Genomic DNA, 20,868 nt, shown 5'->3' on the forward strand with positions numbered 1-20,868 from the left:
ATGACAGCCGGTGCAGGAGAAAGTTAATGTGTGTGTGTGTGTGGAAATGAGGAAAAAGACGGGAGGAAAAAGTAAGTATGTTTTGACATGCATCTCTGCTCCGCGGCCTCCTCGTCTCCTCCTTTGCTTAGTCGAGGGATTTATTAATAGAACCAATAGAGGCGGAGCAGATGGCTGTTATGATACTGTCATATCTTTTCATGGGTCACTGAGCAGCTTCTGGGCATTAGTCTGTTGTCTGTTAGCAGCATGCCGGTCATTTCCCAGCAACACACACTTCCCCGTAGAGGTGAAGATTTCTCACCAGACGCCCAGATGGTATTTACGCAGCCTCTCAATTATCAGCAGCTGGGTCCGCCGCTGCCGCGATCCTTCGGCAAACGGGAGCTCGTTTACGCGTTTGTGTTCGTGTCTGCACATGGCGGGTCGGCTCGTGTTTGGTTGTCTTGCACAAAAGTTTAGGGTGTTAATTCTGCCACTGAACGAGCAAAACGAGCGACCAAATTCTGCTGATTAATCCCCAGCTGCTGACAACGGTGACCTGGGATAGAAGCGATTAGCAGCACTAGCTGGTCGCTTTAAAAAAATGACTACGGGAAGAGAAGCAGGCGGGAAAAAGAGGCTCCTCAACATCCTGCCAGACGCCCTGCAGGGATGTTTGAGTGCAGAATCAATCATTTGTTGGGAGAACAACTCTGTTGTGCATGGTTTGAATTTTTTTACAGTTATTTCACGTTGCTTTGTGGATTGAGATGCTTATTTTGTTTGCTGCTCGTATGCACGGCTGGCAAGCGAGCTCCGAGTGTGACCTCGGGCGAGTGTGCGGCAGCGGGTGTCATCTCCCGTTCGGTGGGTCGCTGGGGAAACGGCGCCTGTGCCATGCGGGATCAGAAAACTCATCCATGACACCAGGAGCGTCTCTGATCAGAACCTGGAGACGTTTGAGGCAGCGAGGAAAAGAAGGTCACTGAATAATCTGTTTTCCTCCGTGGAAAGTCCGTCCCATCCCGTCCCCTCCCGTCCCCCCCCCGTCCCTTTCCATCCCCTCCATGAGTTTGTTTTCTAGCAGGCGCCACTTTTAATATGGACATTACCAGACATCATTCCTCGATTCACTAAAAGACTGAACAGCAGCTCACCTCTGAGTGACAGGTGTACATACCGTCTATATCATATTTCTAGTTTTATACACTGCCCTTTTGCAAAAGGTCTTATTTCACTTTTTTCCTTAAAGTCTGCATACAAGTACTAAAAACAAGAAGGTGATCTATGTAGTTGTATTTTTTGAATTGTGGAGCCCTTTACTCATTATTTTTGTGTCCAGGATTTATTCAGCAGGCCAGAAAATTATGGCTCGATCACACACTGGAGCCAAATTCAGCATAACCCGGATTATCAAAAGTAGAGCACATCAGCATCAGTGCTTATCCGCCTTGATTTCGAGTGACTGCACCTACTACAGCCTGAAGTTTACCAGCTATAGCTACGGCTCCGTCCATGCATCCACCCGAGAGGGCAGAATTTGCAGAACGACTCCATATTGGTTAAAAAATAAGAATAATCACCAACAACTGCCTCAATTGGCTATTTTACAACAGATAGCTTTACAAACTTTCACTGGAGACAACCGGGAAGATAATTTGCAGATAATCTGGAGAACTTGAAAAGGGTTAAGAGAGGTTTCAGCGCTGTCAGCACACACACACACACACAACATTTCAAAGCCCAAAATACTGCTAATGTTATACTTAATTAAATTGTTTTACGTAATTTATACCTTTTTTCGTTTTTTTGTTTATTTTATAAATATTCATTGCTGCTTCACACAGACTTTAAGCAGCGTCTTCAGTGTGTTTCACTCACACTTTAAAATGCAAATCAGAGGCGAATAGTGGCTGAGATCTAATGGTCTCATTTGTTTGCATTAATTACACTAATTTTTCAACATTAATGTGCCAACGACTTGCTGATGTAAAAATTTGCTAAAAGCTGCAGTTTCAAAGTTTTTCGGCTCCATGTAAAGTTTCTGTTTGTGCTCGTAGACGTCGCTGGACACGCACGGCCACTTCCTGTCATCTCTCCGTCCAATAGAGGCCGCCGCGTTGATTCAAAGGCGAGAAAGAAAGAAACGTACAAGCAAGGTCAGGTGAGAAGTTTGGCTCGTGAAGCGAGTGAAGTTGTTAACATACAAATCTCCGATACAAGAGCAACTTGTGCAAGTACACCCTCCGGGCACCTATAATGTATGTGGCAGCGTGTGTGTGTGTGTGTGTGTGTGTGTGTGTGTGTGTGTGTGTGTGTGTGTGTGTGAATGCTTGAATAATTACAGGAGACGGAGCACATTTGTTCATATGAGTATATTTGTATGCATTTAGCATGATGTTTGTGTGTTTGCACGCACTTGAGCAGCAAATGTGTGCAAACTGATCCAAACTCACATTAATCATTGCTAGTCTTGAGCGAGCGTCGTCCCCCCACCCCCTCCATGATTGACTTATTTCCCATTCGACGGTGAGCAAAAACCTGCCGAGGGCATTTTAATGTTCCACCTCCACCAACATTCTTCTTCATTACAATCCTGCAAACACCACAAACATGACCTGCACCAATAAAATGTTCCGTTAATGCAATCACAGCCCGGGAATAGATTTTCCCTGCTATCCTTGTGCTGAGGCAGGGATTCGGCACGATGCTGTAGCTGCCCTAAATTATCATAGCAAAAAGAAGAAAGAAGAATAATAATAAAGAATAAGATTTCTTTATTTCACGCAGCCCCCCTCATCAGACACTTGTGCACACAACACAGCTGCATCAAAGCAAGAAATCAATTTATTTTCTGCTCTGCCTTATTCAGTCACCGCATGGAGTCCCCAAGTTTATGAAGACACACATTATAATTAGTCTACAAAGACTCGCTGAATATTCAGTGGTCCACATCCACTGTCTCCTTTCTACCACAATGTGGGGTGAAAATAGACGAGCGCATGTAACGCGCACAAGTTCGGGGCTGATTTTTGATTAGCTGAGCCCAGCGCTGTGCTCACACAAAAATAGATTTGAATACATAAAGAGAAACCCATTCATTTCACTGTCCCTGCGCTGCTTTGAAGGATGATCCATCTAAATGCATTACGTCACTAATAACATATAAAGAGCCTGTTTGAACAGAATCCTGTATTTAGTGGCATATTACCCTCGGCTACCTTCAACCCATTTCTCAGAACAGTGAAAATTGTCTTCTTAAGCCTTTTCTTCCTCTTATTACATTATCGTTAGAGTGTGTTTTTCTTACTTAACACTGAAAGGAATAAAAGAAAACCTGAACCTATCCCCACCCCCCCCCCCCACTACCTTTCCACTGAATCGGAGAGTTTTCCTTCCTGAGCCGCAGCGGCATCAAAACGGCACAAAGAACACGTCAAGCACTCGTGCCCCCCCCGCTCTCTGTGGCCGCTTGTCCGTGTCATGCAGCCGTCACAGACTGCGTGCCCTTCACTTTGTCCCAGCTCCCAGCTATGGGGAAAGTGCGCTGGGATTATATACACAATGCTTCCCGCGCGGTGCAGGAGCTTACACTTCACACCACAAGTCTGATGCCCATTGAGAAGCCTGTAATACCACACCTGCAGAGCCAGATAAGCCCTCAATCCTCCCCTTTTATTCTACCGCCATTATCCTCGTGTGTATTATCATATCAGCAGAAAAAAATAATAAAGAAATGGGAAAAATCATTACGAGAGAAAAGCCGGCAGCAAATGAAAATACAATTTACGACGTTAATATTCACACACGTCTTTTCCTGCACGCTGTGTGCACTGCGGCGTGTGCAGCGGCCCGTTCATCCCCGCTTTTTTCGAACTCTCCGACTTAATCGGCATACCAACGTCATAATCAACTAAGTGATCGCTCCTCTGACAGCTGGAGAGATAAAGTATTATTTTTCTCCGAGGCTGCAGTCGGGGGTGGCGTGATGCTGCAGAGGTAATTTGACAGCGAGAGAAACTGGGGGGGGGGGGGGATTTATGATTGATGGCTACCTCTCTAATTTTTTTTCCCCGCGATTAGATCCAGCGCTTTCTTTAAACAAGCTAACCTAAAACAGTCAGTCATCCTGCGGAATTATCCACAGACGGCCCGGCTCAAACCCTCAAGCAAAACCAACTTGAACAAATAGAGATTGTGATGCAATGGCTCGCTGAAAAAAGAAAAGATTTTGGGTTTTTGGGTTAAGGTTGACATTTTTCCAGTGCAGCACACACCTCCGCCAACAGGCTCCTTAAATTCTGCACCAGATGTTTGTTTGGACGTTGTTCCCAAAGTATTGAAGATGCAAATAAACTGTTGATTCGCTACTGAAGCTACATTATCTTGGTTGCACGTTGGTGGTAGTTACAGGTTTGTCGACCAATTTGAAACAGATTGATCAAACTCATAGATACACACACTCGTATTCATCAAGATCTATGAACTATTATCTGGTAAATCTGTAAAATGGTAAAAAATTGCCTTGTACGAGTCCTTTCTCGGCCCAAGTCCCGTCCTTTCATCAAGTTTCAGCAAAATCTGTTTCATAGTTTTTGCGTTATCCTGCTGATAAACCAGCAAACAGACAAACAAATGGACATGGCTGGAAACATAGCCTCCGCGGCGGGGACGATTAATTATTCATCGACACAAAGTAAAGATGATTTGCTTAAAAATCGAAGCCTGAGGGTGAGTACAGTCTCCCACTCACCCCACAAATTTGGCGTCTTGACTCTACCCCGGGCAATATGGTCCAAAATACTGATTGTATCTACCACAGGCTTTTGATCTGCTCTCCGACCCACTTAATTAACCAGCTAGACCCATTACAAAACCATGAGAGTGTTTAATATAGCAAAGTGAACCATGAATTTGAAAGCAGCGTGGTGCCATTTCCCGGCTTTGATGAGCAGACACGGCCGTGTGAGTGCGCGGCGCTGCAGCAGAGGAAAAAACGCTGGCCAGGAATTGTCAGGTCATCAGAATCCTGTGATTGCGGCGCTCGCGAGAGGTTTCGGGGGGGACGGAGCACAAAAACATCTCTAAATGTAAATCCAATCTAATGAGCTCACCCCGGCATAATTTAATCAAATCTACATATGAAAGCACTTCTGCCCTGTACGACATTGGGATGGAAGTGGTAGTAATTAGCTTTACAGATCGGAGGTATATCGTGATGAAATCCACCTTTGGAACAGGAAGATAAATATTTGCGGTGCGTATGTGTTCGTCACTGTAGACGACTCAAACAGCAGAAAACGTTTTTGAGACAAGCAGATCACAGAGAGGCAAAGTGTTTGATGCACAAGCTTCAAGATACCGGGTTACTTTTTTTTTTGAGCTGCAGATTTCCTCAGTATGATGAAAAGTGTTTATTTCTTTGAGATTCACTTCAGTGGCATGAACAGATTCCCAGGAAAATACTTTTTCATTCATTTTCTCCTTGTAGGTTTTGTCTTTGAAGGATTTGCAAACATTTACTCTCTCCCTGTTCTCCAGGACAGAGTTCCTAACGCACACATATCTATATCTATATAAAATACCGTAGTGGTGCTGGAATTTATTAATAGTTAATTAGCAGAACATCTATCAGCTAGTTCACTAGACGATGAATGAATGAATCTGGACCGGGGGTTTACAACCAGTGGCTTCGTGAGGCTGTAGTAAGACTCAAGGATGTTAAACTAAAGATCAATGTCATTATTCACGGACTCAATAAAATCATTTGGATACATCCTCTGGGAACCATGAATATCCCAAAATAAATAATACAAATAAGATTTGTATGCAGATGTTGACACATGTTGCTGGACAAATGAAAATGTGGACCTTCCTGTGGAGCAGAGGAAAAGTCAGAGAGTCTATCTGTTGAATTCTGGGGGGGGATACAGTGATCAGTGTGTCCGTCAGTCTGTCTGTCCGTCATTCCATCTGCAGTCATTGAGTTTCCGGAGCAGATCTCCGTCAGTCAATCAGAGTCCTCCTTTTTATCCGTTTAATGAGGAGAGATACAGTGATCAGTTAGTCTGTCTGTCTGTCCATCTGTCTGTCAGTCCGTCTGTCTGTCATCTGCACTTCACCTGTTAATCAGATGAAGTGGTGCCTTTTAATACTTAGTTTTTTATTGAATTGGATGTTTTTTGTTTTACTTGGCCACATTGAGAACAAACCTTCCACTAATAAGAAACAGAAAGATATTAAACACCACTCTGTGTGCACAGGTATGGATATGAAAGGATTAACTTGTTATCACCGGCACTGGAGTTACAGGTCACAGGATTACAGCTACAGGATTACTCAGGTAACTCTGATACGGCAGCAAATGATCTGATGTTTGGAGTTTTGTGGGAGATATGTCATCTGCTGATGACTCTTGTCATCCCATGGGGACAGTTAATGTCCGTAGCCATCCATCCTACGGTTGTTGAGATATTTCAGTCTGGGCCGTGGTGTTGGACCGACAGACCAAAATTGCTGTGCCCAAGGCTGCACTGCTATCGCTGCTGAAAACAAAATTCAAGTCATTTATCAAAGAGAAGCACCAAAGGTCGGACAAAACAAGAAATTCAGATCTTCACCTTTTGGTCTGGGAGCTTGTGACGAGCATTTCTGAGCATCCTACAGACGGCAGTAAGCAGGTAGTTGAGAAAAAACACATTGAAATGATGAAAACAATCACTGCAGCCTTATTTGATATGTATATATATATATCACTTTTTACAACCTCAACAACGTGCACATGCACATAATTGTGTATAGGATGAGCAGTCACTGCATGGAAACACTCTATCTGATCCTGCACCTGCCTGTGGAATAGAGCTTTTTATCAGAACCACAAATATGTAAAATATTGTTCTGTCAGGTCTTGTTTACTTCCCGACAACAAACATCAGAACATCTCATGAATCCTCAAGATTTCTGGCTCCTGGAACTTATTTTTTGGTCCTAAAAAGAATCTCATGACCCGAGCAATTCAAGAGCTGGCGAGTCGTCAAGTGAATCCGAGCTTGGCATATTTTGTATTATTTTCTATAAAGCATGGGGGGAGCTCCGCTGAGGTTTTATGGAGGCAATGATATATATCCCCCGACCTGTTTTCTATGAAATTATTTAAAGTGTAAATCAGTATCAGTCTTTGAATCTCCTGGGAATCCATCAAGCGAAGCCACATGGGGACCGAACCAGGAGGATGAGAAGCTGGAGAAAATGAAAGCGCTGATAGAAATCACACCTCGGGCCACGAGCGCTCAGACATACAGTAAGTGGACCACATCAGTCCAGCTGTCCACCTCATCAGTTACCTTAAATAAAAGTGGCATGTGTCCTTTCACGTCTACTTTGGGAAGTGAGGGGGCCTCCATCCTCACTGTATTTATGGAGATTACAAACTCACACACACACACACACACATAAACATACACACTGACTCAGAAAGGTCCAATTACCTGCTGGAAAATGCTGGCACCATCGAAGCCCCAGACGGGTACCAGGAGCCCACACAAGGCTCACTCGCTACCGCTTCATGCCCACAGCGAAACAAAGGGGATTTCGTGTCGCTGTTCAAATCCTCGGGCTTTGGATGCGTTTCGGTTTTCCCCCCCATATGGACCTTTTAAGAACTGATTTATCCTCCATTACTTAGGCACTGGGCCCACATCCGGCCCTGGGCGTGCTCAGAGCTGCACAGTATACCGCTCATTTGGGAAACGAGGACACGACGACTAATAAGAGACACTGTAAAATCAGTGTTATTGCCCCGGATAGGGTGCAGGCATGTGTTAAGCATAGATTAAAGCACCGAAAAATACACATTATGGGCTATACGTGATAAGATATTTAGGGTAATCTGATCAACCAGTTTCCCAAAGCCCCCAAATCTCCTGTGTGTTGACAAATGTTGGAACAGCAGCCGCAACATGGGGCAAACGCTTCAAAGATGGAGGCTTTGGATTTTGGTTGTTTTTACATAGAACGCTGCAAACCTTCACTGGTGGCACGTAGGGAGGGAAATTGCAAAAGCAGAGCCCCGGCGCTACAAGGTCGAGCCAACGCAACCGAGCAAAACATGAAGTGAATCGTCCATCCGTCTTCTATTTCCATGGATCCGGGCGAGAATTCACGTTGGTCGGTTTGGTTACCCGTGGTAATTCAATTCTGAAGAGAAGTAAAGGCCACGGCTTGCGTGAGGGTGGGAGTAATGAGTTCACGCAGATGGAGCAGCGGGAGTGGATGTCACGGACAAAGAGGAAAATGTTGATCTAGCCACGGACTGCAGGAATGAAACACGGCCCGGCAGTAGATTCTGCCGGCAGAGGCCAAGTGAAGTGAAGGGCGATAAAATGAGGGAGAGTGTTTACAGCATAACTGAAACAGATCATTACAGTGCAAGGCAGAGAGCATCGACACTAAGTCACTGGGGACAGCTGCTGTTGGGAGAAGCGTTAATTTCAACTGACAAATTGAAAAGATTGAAAATATGATAAATCTCTGTTTTCTTCCGCAAGTAACATTTTACACGTGATTTTCTGTTTACTACTGTTTAATTCTACCACTGTAATTATTTTTCTTGTATTGTCGTATGTTGCTTTTAAAATTTGTCATGACGCCTTTAAAGCACTTTGAATGGCCTTGTTGTTGAAATGAGCAAAATTTAAAAAAACTTGCCGTGCTTTGCCACAATAGAACCAAATAGATAAAGACATACAAGCAGTAGTTAAACAGAGCATCATCACATGGTTAAATAACAAGTACTTAAATGTTGTGTAAAGCTGTGGTTGAGGGGGGTAGAGCGGGTAGACCTTCAACCAGAAGGTCTACCGCTGAATGCCCGTTAATAGATGTTGAACCCACTAATTAGATGTCGCTTTGGATACAAGCGTCAGCTAAATGACATGCAATGTAATGTAACATCATTAGTTTGATCATGGGAATCAAAGGAATGATTTGACGTTAAGGTAAAAAGGTACATGTGTTTTCTTGCTGAGAGGAAGATGAGAAGATTGATCTTATGTTCGCTAAATATGTTTGCAGTCAGTTAGCTTAGCATAATAACTAAAAGCAAAAGCATATTGCTAACTAAACTATAGGGTGCTAAGTGTAGCTTTAGATATACTGTGCAGACGTGAGTAGAATTACTCATCTCAAAAGAGTCTTGGCAGGAAAGCTAAAAGGCTTATTCCCCAATATGTCCAACTATTCCTTTAATTCCTTTTAATTCCTATCTGGAAAGCGATGGTAATATCCCCATAGATCTTACAGAATTAGGTAGAAAAGTTAAATAAATAAAAATAACAATGAATAAAAGATAGATATAGCTTTGCTCTGCGGTGGAAGAAACTGGAACGTGTGAGAGTCAAAGAACAGTAAATGGAAAAGTGAAAGGGATGATGGAGTCGAGAGGATGAAGATGTGGAGGTGAGGAAGAGTGCGGTCAGCGTGGAGAAGAGCCGGCAGCATTTCTGTTTATTGAGGAGTTGATTACAGATTCATTTTCTGTGCAATTGAGGTGGTGACACTTTGTCTATCAACATTGCTAATAATAGACAGGCATCCACATAGAAACACACACACACACACACACACACACACACACACACACAACGCTCAACTACTGAGGCTCAAAAACAGATTTTTCTCATTCCGCGGCGACATCTGTTCCACTGCTGCACAGATTGCAATTCTCTGACCAAATGGAACCCACCAACTGGCCATCAACACGTTTAACGCTAACTAGAAATTGACCAACAACCGTTTTTTAAGGCCGCTCGCAGTTTTGCGCTCCGTTCTGGCCCGAAGCCCAAAGATCAATCAACGTCTTTGTCTCATTCTCTCGGCCAGCGTATCGCATTAACCAGTTAAACCTGCACGTCGCCTCCACGCAGCCAGTGAAACGCAATCCTCCAAACACCTGCCGTTTGAAGCCTCCTGCACAAAGTACCCATTAAGATGTCAGACAGCGATTGCGTTGCAGTGTGCACCTAAACACATGGAATACAAACGCACAACTGCTCATTTTCTGATCATCTGGAGCAAATCCTACACAATTTTCAAGTCTGCAAAGGACAGAGACTCTTCCAGTCTATTTATCACCATGGCTGAGGTGCTCTGAGCCTCACATGGCTTACTGCATAAAGGTATTAACACCTATACAGATATAGGGTTCGGAAGATGGAAGCCCTATTGCTAATACATTTTTTTTATTGGCTGGAGCTCTCTGCGATGTTTACCTCTCTTGGGGCAGTGTTGCTGAAAATTGGTGAGGGAATTGAGTCTTGGTTTGGGAGCCACATTCCCTGGAAGGTGCGGAATGGTTTGCCCTCAGGTTTCGATTCCGAAGCGTCTATCGGGTTTGAAATTAAAATTCACCTGCCTGTGTGTTTAGAGGTTATTTATTTTTATTTTTTTTACTGTTGTTGTGCTCGGCTTAACTTTTGATATAATAACTTTTGATATTTTCTCGTCTCTTAGACATCTGATGGTGCAGGTAGTAAATCAATCGGCGAGGAGCAGCTCTTAACCACAGTCGGCACCTCAGATAAACCAGGCAATTACGAGAGAGATCGAGGCCGACAGACGGAGGAAAGTTGCGTACTGTGTCCGTGGAGAGCGACAGACACAGACAATGTTTTCCTGCCGGACTAAAAACACACACACAGGAAATAGCTTTCTGTTCTGACCCGGGCAGATAACGACCATCTCCAAAAAAAAAACAACCTCTCCCATCAGCACTGTCATCATCTCTGCATCGACACCTGCGGCTTAACTGACACAGCTCTCCTCAGAAACACACGAGATGAAAAAGGTTACTGGCTTTCTCCGACAACTTGTTTCAAAACTTCGGCGCCGCTCTTCTGTAAAGTGATGCGGTGCGAGGCCTTCTCAGCAGGCGGGGGGGGGGGGGGGGGGGGGGGGGGGGGGGGGTTGAAGCCCGAGCTGGAGAAGAGACGAGCACGTACTGTACCTCCAGTGGCTTCTGGGACCGACACCAGTGAAGCGAGATGGATGTGTGATCTCTCTCTGTCAATCTCTCGCACAGGAAGTGACAATGAAAAACCAAGAAACGCTGTTAACATTCCTCCTCTGCTTTGATTGCGTGGGTTTCGTCTCCCTCTGATTCGCTGGGTGTGCGCTGATTGTTCTGTTAGTTATGCTAATTGTCTCCAGACCTCCTGCCGAGCGCGATCCTTTCCCAGTTGGACGGCTGTGAAGTTGTTTGCCCAAGGAGATGAGTCTCTGTGTGTCGCTGTGTGCGTGTGTGTGTGTCTGTGTGTATTTACAGTGTGCATCCACAATGTGTCACAAAAGCTTTAGTGATGCTACGCACTTGTGTTTGTGTGTGATTATGTGTGTCGGGTCGCATCAGCACGGATCTTCATGCGCCAGCCGTGGTGAGGCGCACTGTACTCCCAGTGCTCCACACGCTCAGAGTGAAGAAAGAGAGCCGGGCAATGTTTCATCTTAATTCTGTCATATATCGATTATTCTCCTTTTCGTACTTTCCCCCGCTTTGATCCTATTAGTAAAGCTAAAACCTGTGGGAAAAGAGAAACACCTTTCACGTGTCTTTCTCCCCGGTGGATTACATCCTATGGATTCCTGGGAAAGCAAATGACCATGAGGCTGTGGCTGGAGAAATAGTTAAGGAGTGAAATTCCTTCATTTGTCATGCTGTCTAAAGCCCGAGCTTTTCTGAGTTCTCAGCTTTAACTCAATGTAACCTCTGAGTTTTCACATGAGCTCAGCAGCCCCAAGGTCTTCTTGAGGTTTTTTCTTTTTTAAGTCATCATTGTCAACAACTCCTATAAATTAAATTTAGAAAATAAATCTAATTATGAAATCACACTGGACACACTTTGATGGTTTGGGAAAAACAAGGCGCGCCATTATAACAGCAGTTTGAATTCCCTGCACAGAGAAAAAGCTGGAGTGTCCTTAATCACTGTGCAACATCAAAGGCACTTTCCGTCAATTACTTAGCTTCCAGTGCTAATGCCATTAGTTAAGTAAAGAAAATAAACCCTCAACAGTCATTTCTGTTACAGAACCGAAAGCCTGATGAAGTTTCTGACGCGAGAGCCAACTTTTCTAAAGTATTCTGGCTTTACCGCACACAACAAAGGCCTGTTTGTATCAAAATAGTTGGAGAAATCCTTTGTCTTTGTCTGTTTTGTTCATCGACATAAAGGAAACCCAGGTGGATGAAACACATGCATCTTCAGGGAACAAGAATTGCATCAAAATAATCCCAAAACATTATATTTAAAGTGAATTGCCTAAAAGACAATAAAGCTGTTTTCCGACATGCGCTGACGTCCCAACGTTTCTATCGTGAACCCACGTGAGAATACAGCAGGAGAATGTCTGGATAATTTACAGCGAGCGAGGGAGCGTGTTGATGAGCTTTCTAACACGTGACGGACATGAAACTGAAAAATACAAAAAGAATATAAATATCTCTGGAGGAGAAAGAGGCGTCGTACGTGAACAAGACGCAGACAAAGCTGTCAACTTGGAAAGACGACAGGATTCGAGAGTTTTGGGCAACAATGTGTAGGTGTCGATGTGTAGTGTTGTGAACGCGTCTGATTGAGAACAAATCTCGTGCTGCGTTCGTCATATGTGAAATCAAAAAGTTGTTCATGTTCATAAGAGGAGCTGTTTATCTGAGTCATCCTGACACAAGTTTATTCCTGTGTTGGAACTTGTTTTCCAGCCAGTATGAAGATTTAAAGATGTTGCAATCAACAACTCAGAAAAATCTTTTTAAAAAATCAAACATCGTTCCTTTTTCTCTCATTAGCTGCACGACTGTACCTCCGCAGTTGCCATGGTAAGGAATGTTTTTACACGAGCCTTGGATTGACGAGGGAGAAACGACATTTCAATACAACCCCCGTTGCCTAGAAATTACTCTTTAATGCGACCAGTTTGAGCCGGATCTCTTGATTAAATTAATGACACGTTTACAAAAAGTTGCGGATGATGACGTGAGTCGAAGGTTGACGTGGTCACGCTGAGGCGCAAACAGCACTCGAATATGATGAAAGGGAAGATTGTGTCCCTGCTTCGATACCAAAATAAAGTGACTTATTTATTTACCTTAACATTTAACTGAAACCACGCGTGACATTTTTCTCCTTTAATTAACCTGCGAGGAGGGAACGACTGCTGCCGAGCTCTCATGACTAATCACCTCCTGCCATCAGATCCATCTGCTGCTTCTTGCAGTATTTGTTCAGCTGTAGTTATGGAAGTGGAGACTTTCAAAAGATGTGCAGGGACATCGGGCCACAGTACAAATTCTCCAGAATTGAGGACCTTGGGAAAGAATGTCCTCTCGCACTTGAGTGAGCTGATATTGGGATTTTCTGTTGTGTGACAATCCTCTAGCACAAAATTGTCTCTTTCAACCACTAGTGGCTCAGTTTGACATATAATTGAACCTGATCCAAGTAGATAAGATTTGGTGGTTTGCACGACAAATTCTTAAGACTAATTTTAAGTACATAACTTTACCTTTCACATCACGACTTGTGTGTCTGTGTTATGACCCACTTAGTATGACATATGGCTCCCCGGTGCATCGTTTCCTCCTGCTGCTCCCTGGAGCCTTGTGCAAAATGCTGTGTCACATGGGGCAAACCGGGCTCCATCCATCACTTCCTACTGCGGCGTTTCCTTCAGAGATAGTACAATGTTGCAGTGGATTTGGCAAAAAAATTGTTATTGAATGCGTATTTGTCTGGAGGGCTGCGTTGTGCCGCTAAAGACCGACACTGTTCGGGAGAGTTTTAGCTTCCTGGTCGAGGCCTCAAGTGAAAGAACCCCAGTGCCTGTTTTAATTTTAATCCACATTTCAGCTCATAGAAATTACTTATAGACAAAAAGAGAGAAAAACAAACTGAGCTGATTCGATTGGCATTCGCAGTTTCTTTAAACAGAATCGCTGCCCTGCCAACCTCCTCCGAGAATCAAACCACGAGACGCCCAGAGCCAAGATCCCATGAGACTTCGCTGTCCTGGAAGTAGACACCAGTTTATATTTCTCTTAATGTGTGAGCAGGGTCACTCCGGGCCCTTCCTCTCTCCCATCGCTGGCACAGGATTATCTGCTTTAAATCTTCCGTGGTCTCGTCAGTAGATTATTAAACATTCTCCGCGGCAGCTGCGGTACAACATCCCACAGAATGTCTTCAGAAGTGTGAAATCCACTGCAGCCTCCAAAGGGGGTACAGATGCTGATTAGAACGGCTCTGGCAATTGACAAAAAATACTTTTTTGCTAAGCTATTGAAAGACAGGTCCCACCTGTTTCCAGTTGTTACCTGTTCAGCATGAGTTCATTATTTGAAATGTGGAAAATGATGAAAAAAGCTGCAACAAAAACATTCGAACTGAAAAAGCGTATTTGATGCTTTTATAAAGCAGCTCAATCGTCGTAAACACTTCACCTCTCACACCTGACAGGGAATTCATCAGGGTGACAAACGGTGCGACTCAAAGGTTAATGGGAGCAATTAATTTACTGGGTTTGTCAGTGACAGGGACTGAAAAAACGTCCCGAACTTTGACTCAGACAAACACACGGACGTCACCATCCCAACAGTGGCTAGACAGGTATTTAGAAACAGCCTCAGACTTTTACAGAGCTACAGGATACAGAGCTGAACTCGTCTCTCCAGGAGCTCATTGTGCAGAAAACTTGGGTCTGGACATTGTCGGGAGTTTGTCTCTCACATATTGTTCAGGTTAGATGCGTTCATAACAACAGGAGAGTGTCCATAGCGTTCAGTTGAGAGGTGGCGTCTGGGTAGAGCATGTATTTTCGAGTCACCATCTTCGTTGGTGTCTTCTATGTGTATGACACCTCTACTCCATCCTGACATGTTAGTTTTCTTTTGAGATTTTTTAGTTTTGCATGTGAGAAACATCATCAACACGCTCGCTGTTCATTCTCCGGACATTTTCCTGCTGCATTCTCACTTGGGCTCCTTTTTTCCGTACATTATACTAGGGGGGACTGGTAGGAAAGGTTATGCATAATGTTTGGAGCGACTGACTCTGACGATTGCGTTCCCACATACAGCTCCTCTGGAAAATGTCAGGAAAGTGTGTGGAGTTCAGTGCAGGTCTGAAAGCAGCTTTACAAACCTGTGGCCAAAAGACCAACAAATTAACCTAAACCATTCTAGTAAAATGCATTGGACATAATCTGCTGTTTTGCAGAGTTGCACCATTTCAATTTTCCTTCTCTGGTAATAACCAGAGGATGACATGAGCATTCCCTGATATCTGCAGCACTGTGATTAAATAATTCAACTCTGAAGTTTAGATCATAGCAAATTGTACATGGCTAAACGGGTTATGGTGATCAGACACCCTGAAGCTCCAAGCTGTTCTCAATTTCTCCTTCCATGAACATCTCTGGCAACCGCGATCTTGATAGGGTTGTGTGTGTGTGTGTGTGTGTGTGTGTGTGTGTGTGTGTGTGTGTGTGTGTGTGTGTGTGTGTGTGAGGGAGACCAGGGGAGCTATTATTAATTTAGGGCTAAATGCGTTTCTGGTTTTGTAACTTTTCAACTTTCCCTCCCAATCCACTCTGGTAAAGCCCACGCACATATAAAAGAGCAGGAAAACTCTGAGTGGGAATCCTCCCACTCTTGTAGCACACTGCCCTTTACACCAGGCATTCAAGCACTTTTTAGGCAAGTGATGGAAACTATATAGCGTGAATATAACAGCCTTATGCACAGATAAGCCTATAAAATACAGAGATGTGTGTTTTTTTGGAATATCAAACATTCAACATGACTTTATTACCTCCGCCAGCCTGCTTTTGTTTAATATGTTGCAGGATTACACAGAAACTACCAGACAGATTTACCTCGGAAACTTGGTGGAAAGATGCATTATGGGTACGGAAAGAACCAATTAAATATTGGTGCGGATCCAGATGAGGGGGCAGATCCAGGATATTTTTCCATCTTTCTTTGTGAAAAAAGGCCTTTTTGCTCATAGAATAATTCATGGATCTTGATGAAAAACAAAAAAGGAGTATGTGCAGTTTTGGTGAGGAAACTAAAATCCACATCAAGTGAATTTAAATGTGGATTCACAAGGGGACTGTTGGGCCTTGGCGGTTACTGCCTGCCATTTTATTTACGTCTAAAATCCTTTGTTTATGCTTCAAAAGTCAGAAATAAAACTGTTATGCTATCAAGTAGTGAATCAAAAGCACAAATTTAAGTTTGCCTCATTCTGAGCCCACAATTAAGCAGAAATCCCTTTTGTTTATACAGTTATGAAGTCGTTAAGAACAAATTCTGCAACTTTTATAAGTTTGCCTGATTCTGAAGTGGTTACCAAGCAACATGTCACCCCTGAAACTTTTTTCTAACTGACTAAGAGATGACAATCCTCCCATCTGTCTAAAAAAGCTGCCTATAGTATGCCAGGTTATGTGGAGTTTTTCCAAATGTCCTGATGGCCGGTCTGACAGCGCGTGTGTGTGTGTGTAGATATCCTCTCCAGTGTGTGCCTGTCAGTGCACGTGTGTCACGCAGACAACCCAGAACCTCCCGGTGAAAGCAATCAGATGGCTGGAGAGTCACAATATCCTCCGAGACTCTGCACAGCAGGGGGGCTGAGTGACGAGGTGGGAAACTGTTTCTTTTTTTCTTTCTTTCTCCTTTTACCTTCCTGTCCACTGTCCCCTGCGAAGATTAAGAGGCTGACCAGACCAAGACACACACGGATCAACGTCTGCCCTGTATAACTGTGTATTTCTGGAGAGACTTTCTCCAGGTGAAGACAGGTACACACTTTGCACCATACAGGTTTTAAGGAGGTTATATTTTCAACCCCCCATCCATTGGTTTGTATGGTTTCCAGCAGGATTGCACAATCACAACACAACAGATTTCCATAAAACTTGGTAGAAGGATGGGGGAAAGAAAGAAGCCATTACATTTTGGTGCAGATCTGAACAAAGGGGGTGGGGGGGGGGGGGGGTTGAGAGATAGGGCTTTTTATTTTCTTACATCTCCTAGTGATTAATTCATGGTTCTTGATGAAAGAAAACCAGGCATATTTAGGGAACTGAATATCCATGAATTTTTGCAATTTGGTGGAGTTTAATTAGATTTAAGGGGAGGTATCCCCTCTCCTCTCGCCATAATTGTTAAAACATTTTTTATCAATAACGTAAATACTCTAATTCCCCAGAAATAGTCCACTAGACCGAACCAGTCAAGCGATCAGACAGGTCCGTTAAAACCAATTAACTGTTTAAAGGAGTCAACGTTAATGGGCCAGAGTTGAACCAGGAAGTAACGCTGGTGAATTCGAGAGGTGTTTACAGCAGAGTGTTTGTATTGACATAACATTTTAACCCTGACCTCTGTTTCCGCAACTGCCCTTTTACTCGATGACCGGCTTTGGCTACTCCAGCGCACTTCTGCAAATAAGTGCTTGAGATAATATGCACAGAGTTTGTTCAGTGTGACTGCTCTTGTTATTAATGGGCCGAGGTTTAAGGGCTTTCAAGCATCGTTGCCATATATCGCCAGATCTCAGCAATAATATAAATGGTCGGACGGACAAAAATGTATAAAAATAAAACCCTCGTCTAGAAGTTTTAATTTCCATTTAGGGTTAAAAGTGATATTTCCATAATGAAATTAGTTATGGGTGTTTTTCATATATGCACGTTTTTATCTTTATTTACCCGTCTGCATGAGCCCACAAAACTCGCAGAAAAACTCGTATAACCCAAACGCCCACTCTCACTGGCAGATTTATACAACCCAGCACACTCAACAACACAACAGCACACATACACACACACACACAGACATTTCTCCAAGTGCACAAACTTGATGAAAAGACCCCCCAAAAAAAGGGAAGATGCACTTTCTCGTTCTGCAGCCTGTTGTTATTCCTGGTGCTCTGCAGTGCCATGCTCACACACTGCATCCCAATTTAGTGATTCAGTGCTGGTATACAACACCCCCCCCCCCACCCCCCCACCCCAACACACACACACACACACACTAGGCAACTGTCACAGTTCATTCATGTTAATATTACACGTCATTTTGTATTCTGCCACAACTGCTTACAGCTAATTATATGTCTCATAAATGATATATGTCCTCTTGTGCTGAAAGGGAATCATTTGCATGCCATTATCACCACAGTGGATAAAATCCCTCACTTGAGGTTGATGCATCTACACCCCCTCTTATTATGTGACCGTTACCTTTGATTCCCATCATTCTTTGCACTGACATTAGCTGAGTGGGTATTTCCTCAGAGTGGGGGGGGGTCCTACCTGTGCACAGGAGCAGCGCCGTGAGTCCCACAGACCGGAGCAGCCGCGCGTCTGGCCGGGGACACATGTTTGTTTCCGGTGGTGGTGGTGGGGGGGTCGTTGGATAAACTCTCTCAGCAGGAAGGCGCACGACCTTGGACGCGATCTATCCTCTCCGAGCGGGTCCCCATTTAAAAGAAAACTGTTGTAGTCCGTGCGCGACCGCCACCTGCCAGCACACACATGAAAACACCACCTGCGTTATCGGTCCTGGTCCTAAAGAAGCCAAATGAGACAGAAAAGTGGAGTCCAGATGTGTCGTTTTCAAGCAGATACAGATCAAATCAACTTGTCTTTTTGGCTGCTGCGCTGATTCTTCTCGGTGTCTTGGCTGAACTGTTCATTTGTGAGGGATAAAACAGGTGCCTCGCGGTGCGTAAAAACAACCCGGCTGTCACCAATCGCACCCCGCAGCACCCAGGGGAGCTAACAGCCTGTTTGATCACCCAGGGGTTTAGTCATCGTCTCTATTTTTAGTTGGGGGGGGGGATCCAAATAAAGCCAATCAGTCAGGAGGTCACAGAAGAATCCTCAAATGAGAACAAGTCATGCAGTGTTGAGTTCTTTGCTTCTTACCATTTCCCCTACCGCGCCGAGGTTCTCATCCAAAATGTGGCGTCCAAATAAAGCTTCCTCTCACCGGGCTGCGATATATTTTGTTTCCACTCCACGATGAGAACAGGAAGAAAAAAAAGTCTTCAACAATTCACAGCTTCCAAAATCCTCATGATTTTTTCTTCCTCCTCTTCTTTCTCATAGAGCGATGCGGTCCTCACGCAGCTGGATGTGGCAAATAGATAGATCCCCCCCCCCTCCTGGTGCTTCAACTTTCCAATGTGATGTGGAGATGGAGGGAGGCGTGCGCACGGATCAGAGGCGCGGGGCGAAGTGAGCAGCTCTGCGCGCCCCGGTGGCTGTGGACCCCGGGGGTGGGAGAGAGGGCTGGTGCAGGAACGGCGAGAGGTGGAGGAGGAGGAGGGAGGAAAGGGGGAGGTTGGGTGGTGGTGTTGCGTGGGGACGACGCACGCACTCTTGGGGCACAGATTGGCAAGTCTGTGCACGCGTCACGTCAGCAAAGTATTGTGCCATCCAGCTCACTCCTTCCACATGAAGGGGGTTGTGCGTTTTTTGTTTTATTTTGAAAGAGGAAAATAGAAGATAGAAAAAAGTTGATGCCAAATTAGAGAAAGGAAATCCACGATGCAATAGGTTTAATTACATTTTCGGTTGGGTGGTGAAAATGCGCATGAGCCTGGGACCCTGCAGAGGAGAAGTGGAACAGAAGCTTCGCATCTTCATCAGGTGCAGCAGCAGGATGAGATCCTCACTCTGTCATCATCCGGTACAATTAAACACCAATCTGAGGTGTGTTGCATGCAGGGATGTAAAATGCACATAGCACCTAGATGTGGACCATGTGGTGGATGTGATTTAAACTGACAGAAAGCGATGCGGTTTCATTTCACTGCTGCTTTTACCTGGGCTGTCTCATTAGTGTCCAGTCAGAGTGCTGGAGCAACCTGTTGTGCCACCGCTGGTTCTGTGATGAGAACCAACAGTGCCCCCTATGGGTCACCCCTGGCTGCAGCCAGCCTGCCCTCGCTGAGCTCAATGACTCTGCATTCATCTCTGTCTTGTTGCCTGAACACGGTGATAAACATAAAGAAGCAGCTCCCACGTCCCATAGCGTGAGTTAAAGATACAGTGAAGTGCAGTATTTACAGATCTGTACATCTATCTGTCTGTCTGTCTATCTATCTATCTATCTATCTATCTATCTATCTATCTATCTATCTATCTATCTATCTATCTATCTATCTATCTATCTATCTATCTGTCTGTCTGTCTGTCTGTGGGTTTAGAGGAGAGGAGCTCCCTCCCTTTCTTCATCCTCTCCTCCACTTCCTGCTCTCTGCTCCACCAGCGCCATTCAAGTAGAATGAGATATCAAGGAAGAAGCTAATCCTGAATTTCCCTCTCAAATGACGGTGCTCCCTGGGGGGGGGGCTTTCCATAAAACATAGAGCCGGGGAGTTTGCAGAGTTCAGATAAAATATGGATCGTGCATTTTTATAGTTGCTGATTTGTACACGGACTTCCATAACGGCGTCTGGCTCCAGCTGCTCACCGGCTCTCGGCCTGTCGCACGTTCACTCGAGCTGAAAACCCAAATTTTTCTTCCTGCATGTTATTTAGGGACAAATCACTGTGTGGCCTCAATGATGCTTCAAGGAGCAATAAGTGCTCGAGTGTGGTTACTGGTGTCAACTCCAGAATGCTAACAATTAAAAACAAGATGTTACCGGCTGAAATGGTTTCTTACATCAGACTCTCATTAGGGTATCATATCTTTAACTTGCTCCAAAGTGTTCTTTTTATTTTATTTCTTGGCAGTGGCGGATCTACATTTCTTTCTAAATCGGGGGCCATGAGGGGGCCATAATTAACACAAAGGGGGCCAATTATATGTCCTAC

At 44.4% G+C, this 20,868-nt stretch overlaps 1 protein-coding gene across 3 annotated transcripts in view; it reads right to left on the reverse strand.

Moving 5' to 3' along the window:
- LOC117772070 (transmembrane protein 132C-like) overlaps positions 1-19,351 on the reverse strand; it is a 129,198-nt gene extending 109,847 nt beyond the window's left edge. The window contains exons 1-2 of one of the 3 annotated variants that reach the window (XM_034603007.1): positions 18,970-19,351; positions 18,355-18,562 (exon numbers count right to left, since the gene is read on the reverse strand). In XM_034603007.1, coding sequence (XP_034458898.1) covers positions 18,355-18,421 — 67 coding nt within the window. In that variant the 5' untranslated portion in view covers positions 18,422-18,562; positions 18,970-19,351. Of the gene's footprint in view, positions 1-18,354 lie in introns of all 3 variants that reach the window. The other 2 variants (XM_034603008.1, XM_034603009.1) reach the window with 2 other exon arrangements.
- Positions 19,352-20,868: the final 1,517 nt, after the last annotated feature.

The sequence above is a fragment of the Hippoglossus hippoglossus genome, chromosome 12, assembly GCF_009819705.1.
Source record: "Hippoglossus hippoglossus isolate fHipHip1 chromosome 12, fHipHip1.pri, whole genome shotgun sequence".
Lineage (NCBI taxonomy): Eukaryota > Metazoa > Chordata > Actinopteri > Pleuronectiformes > Pleuronectidae > Hippoglossus > Hippoglossus hippoglossus.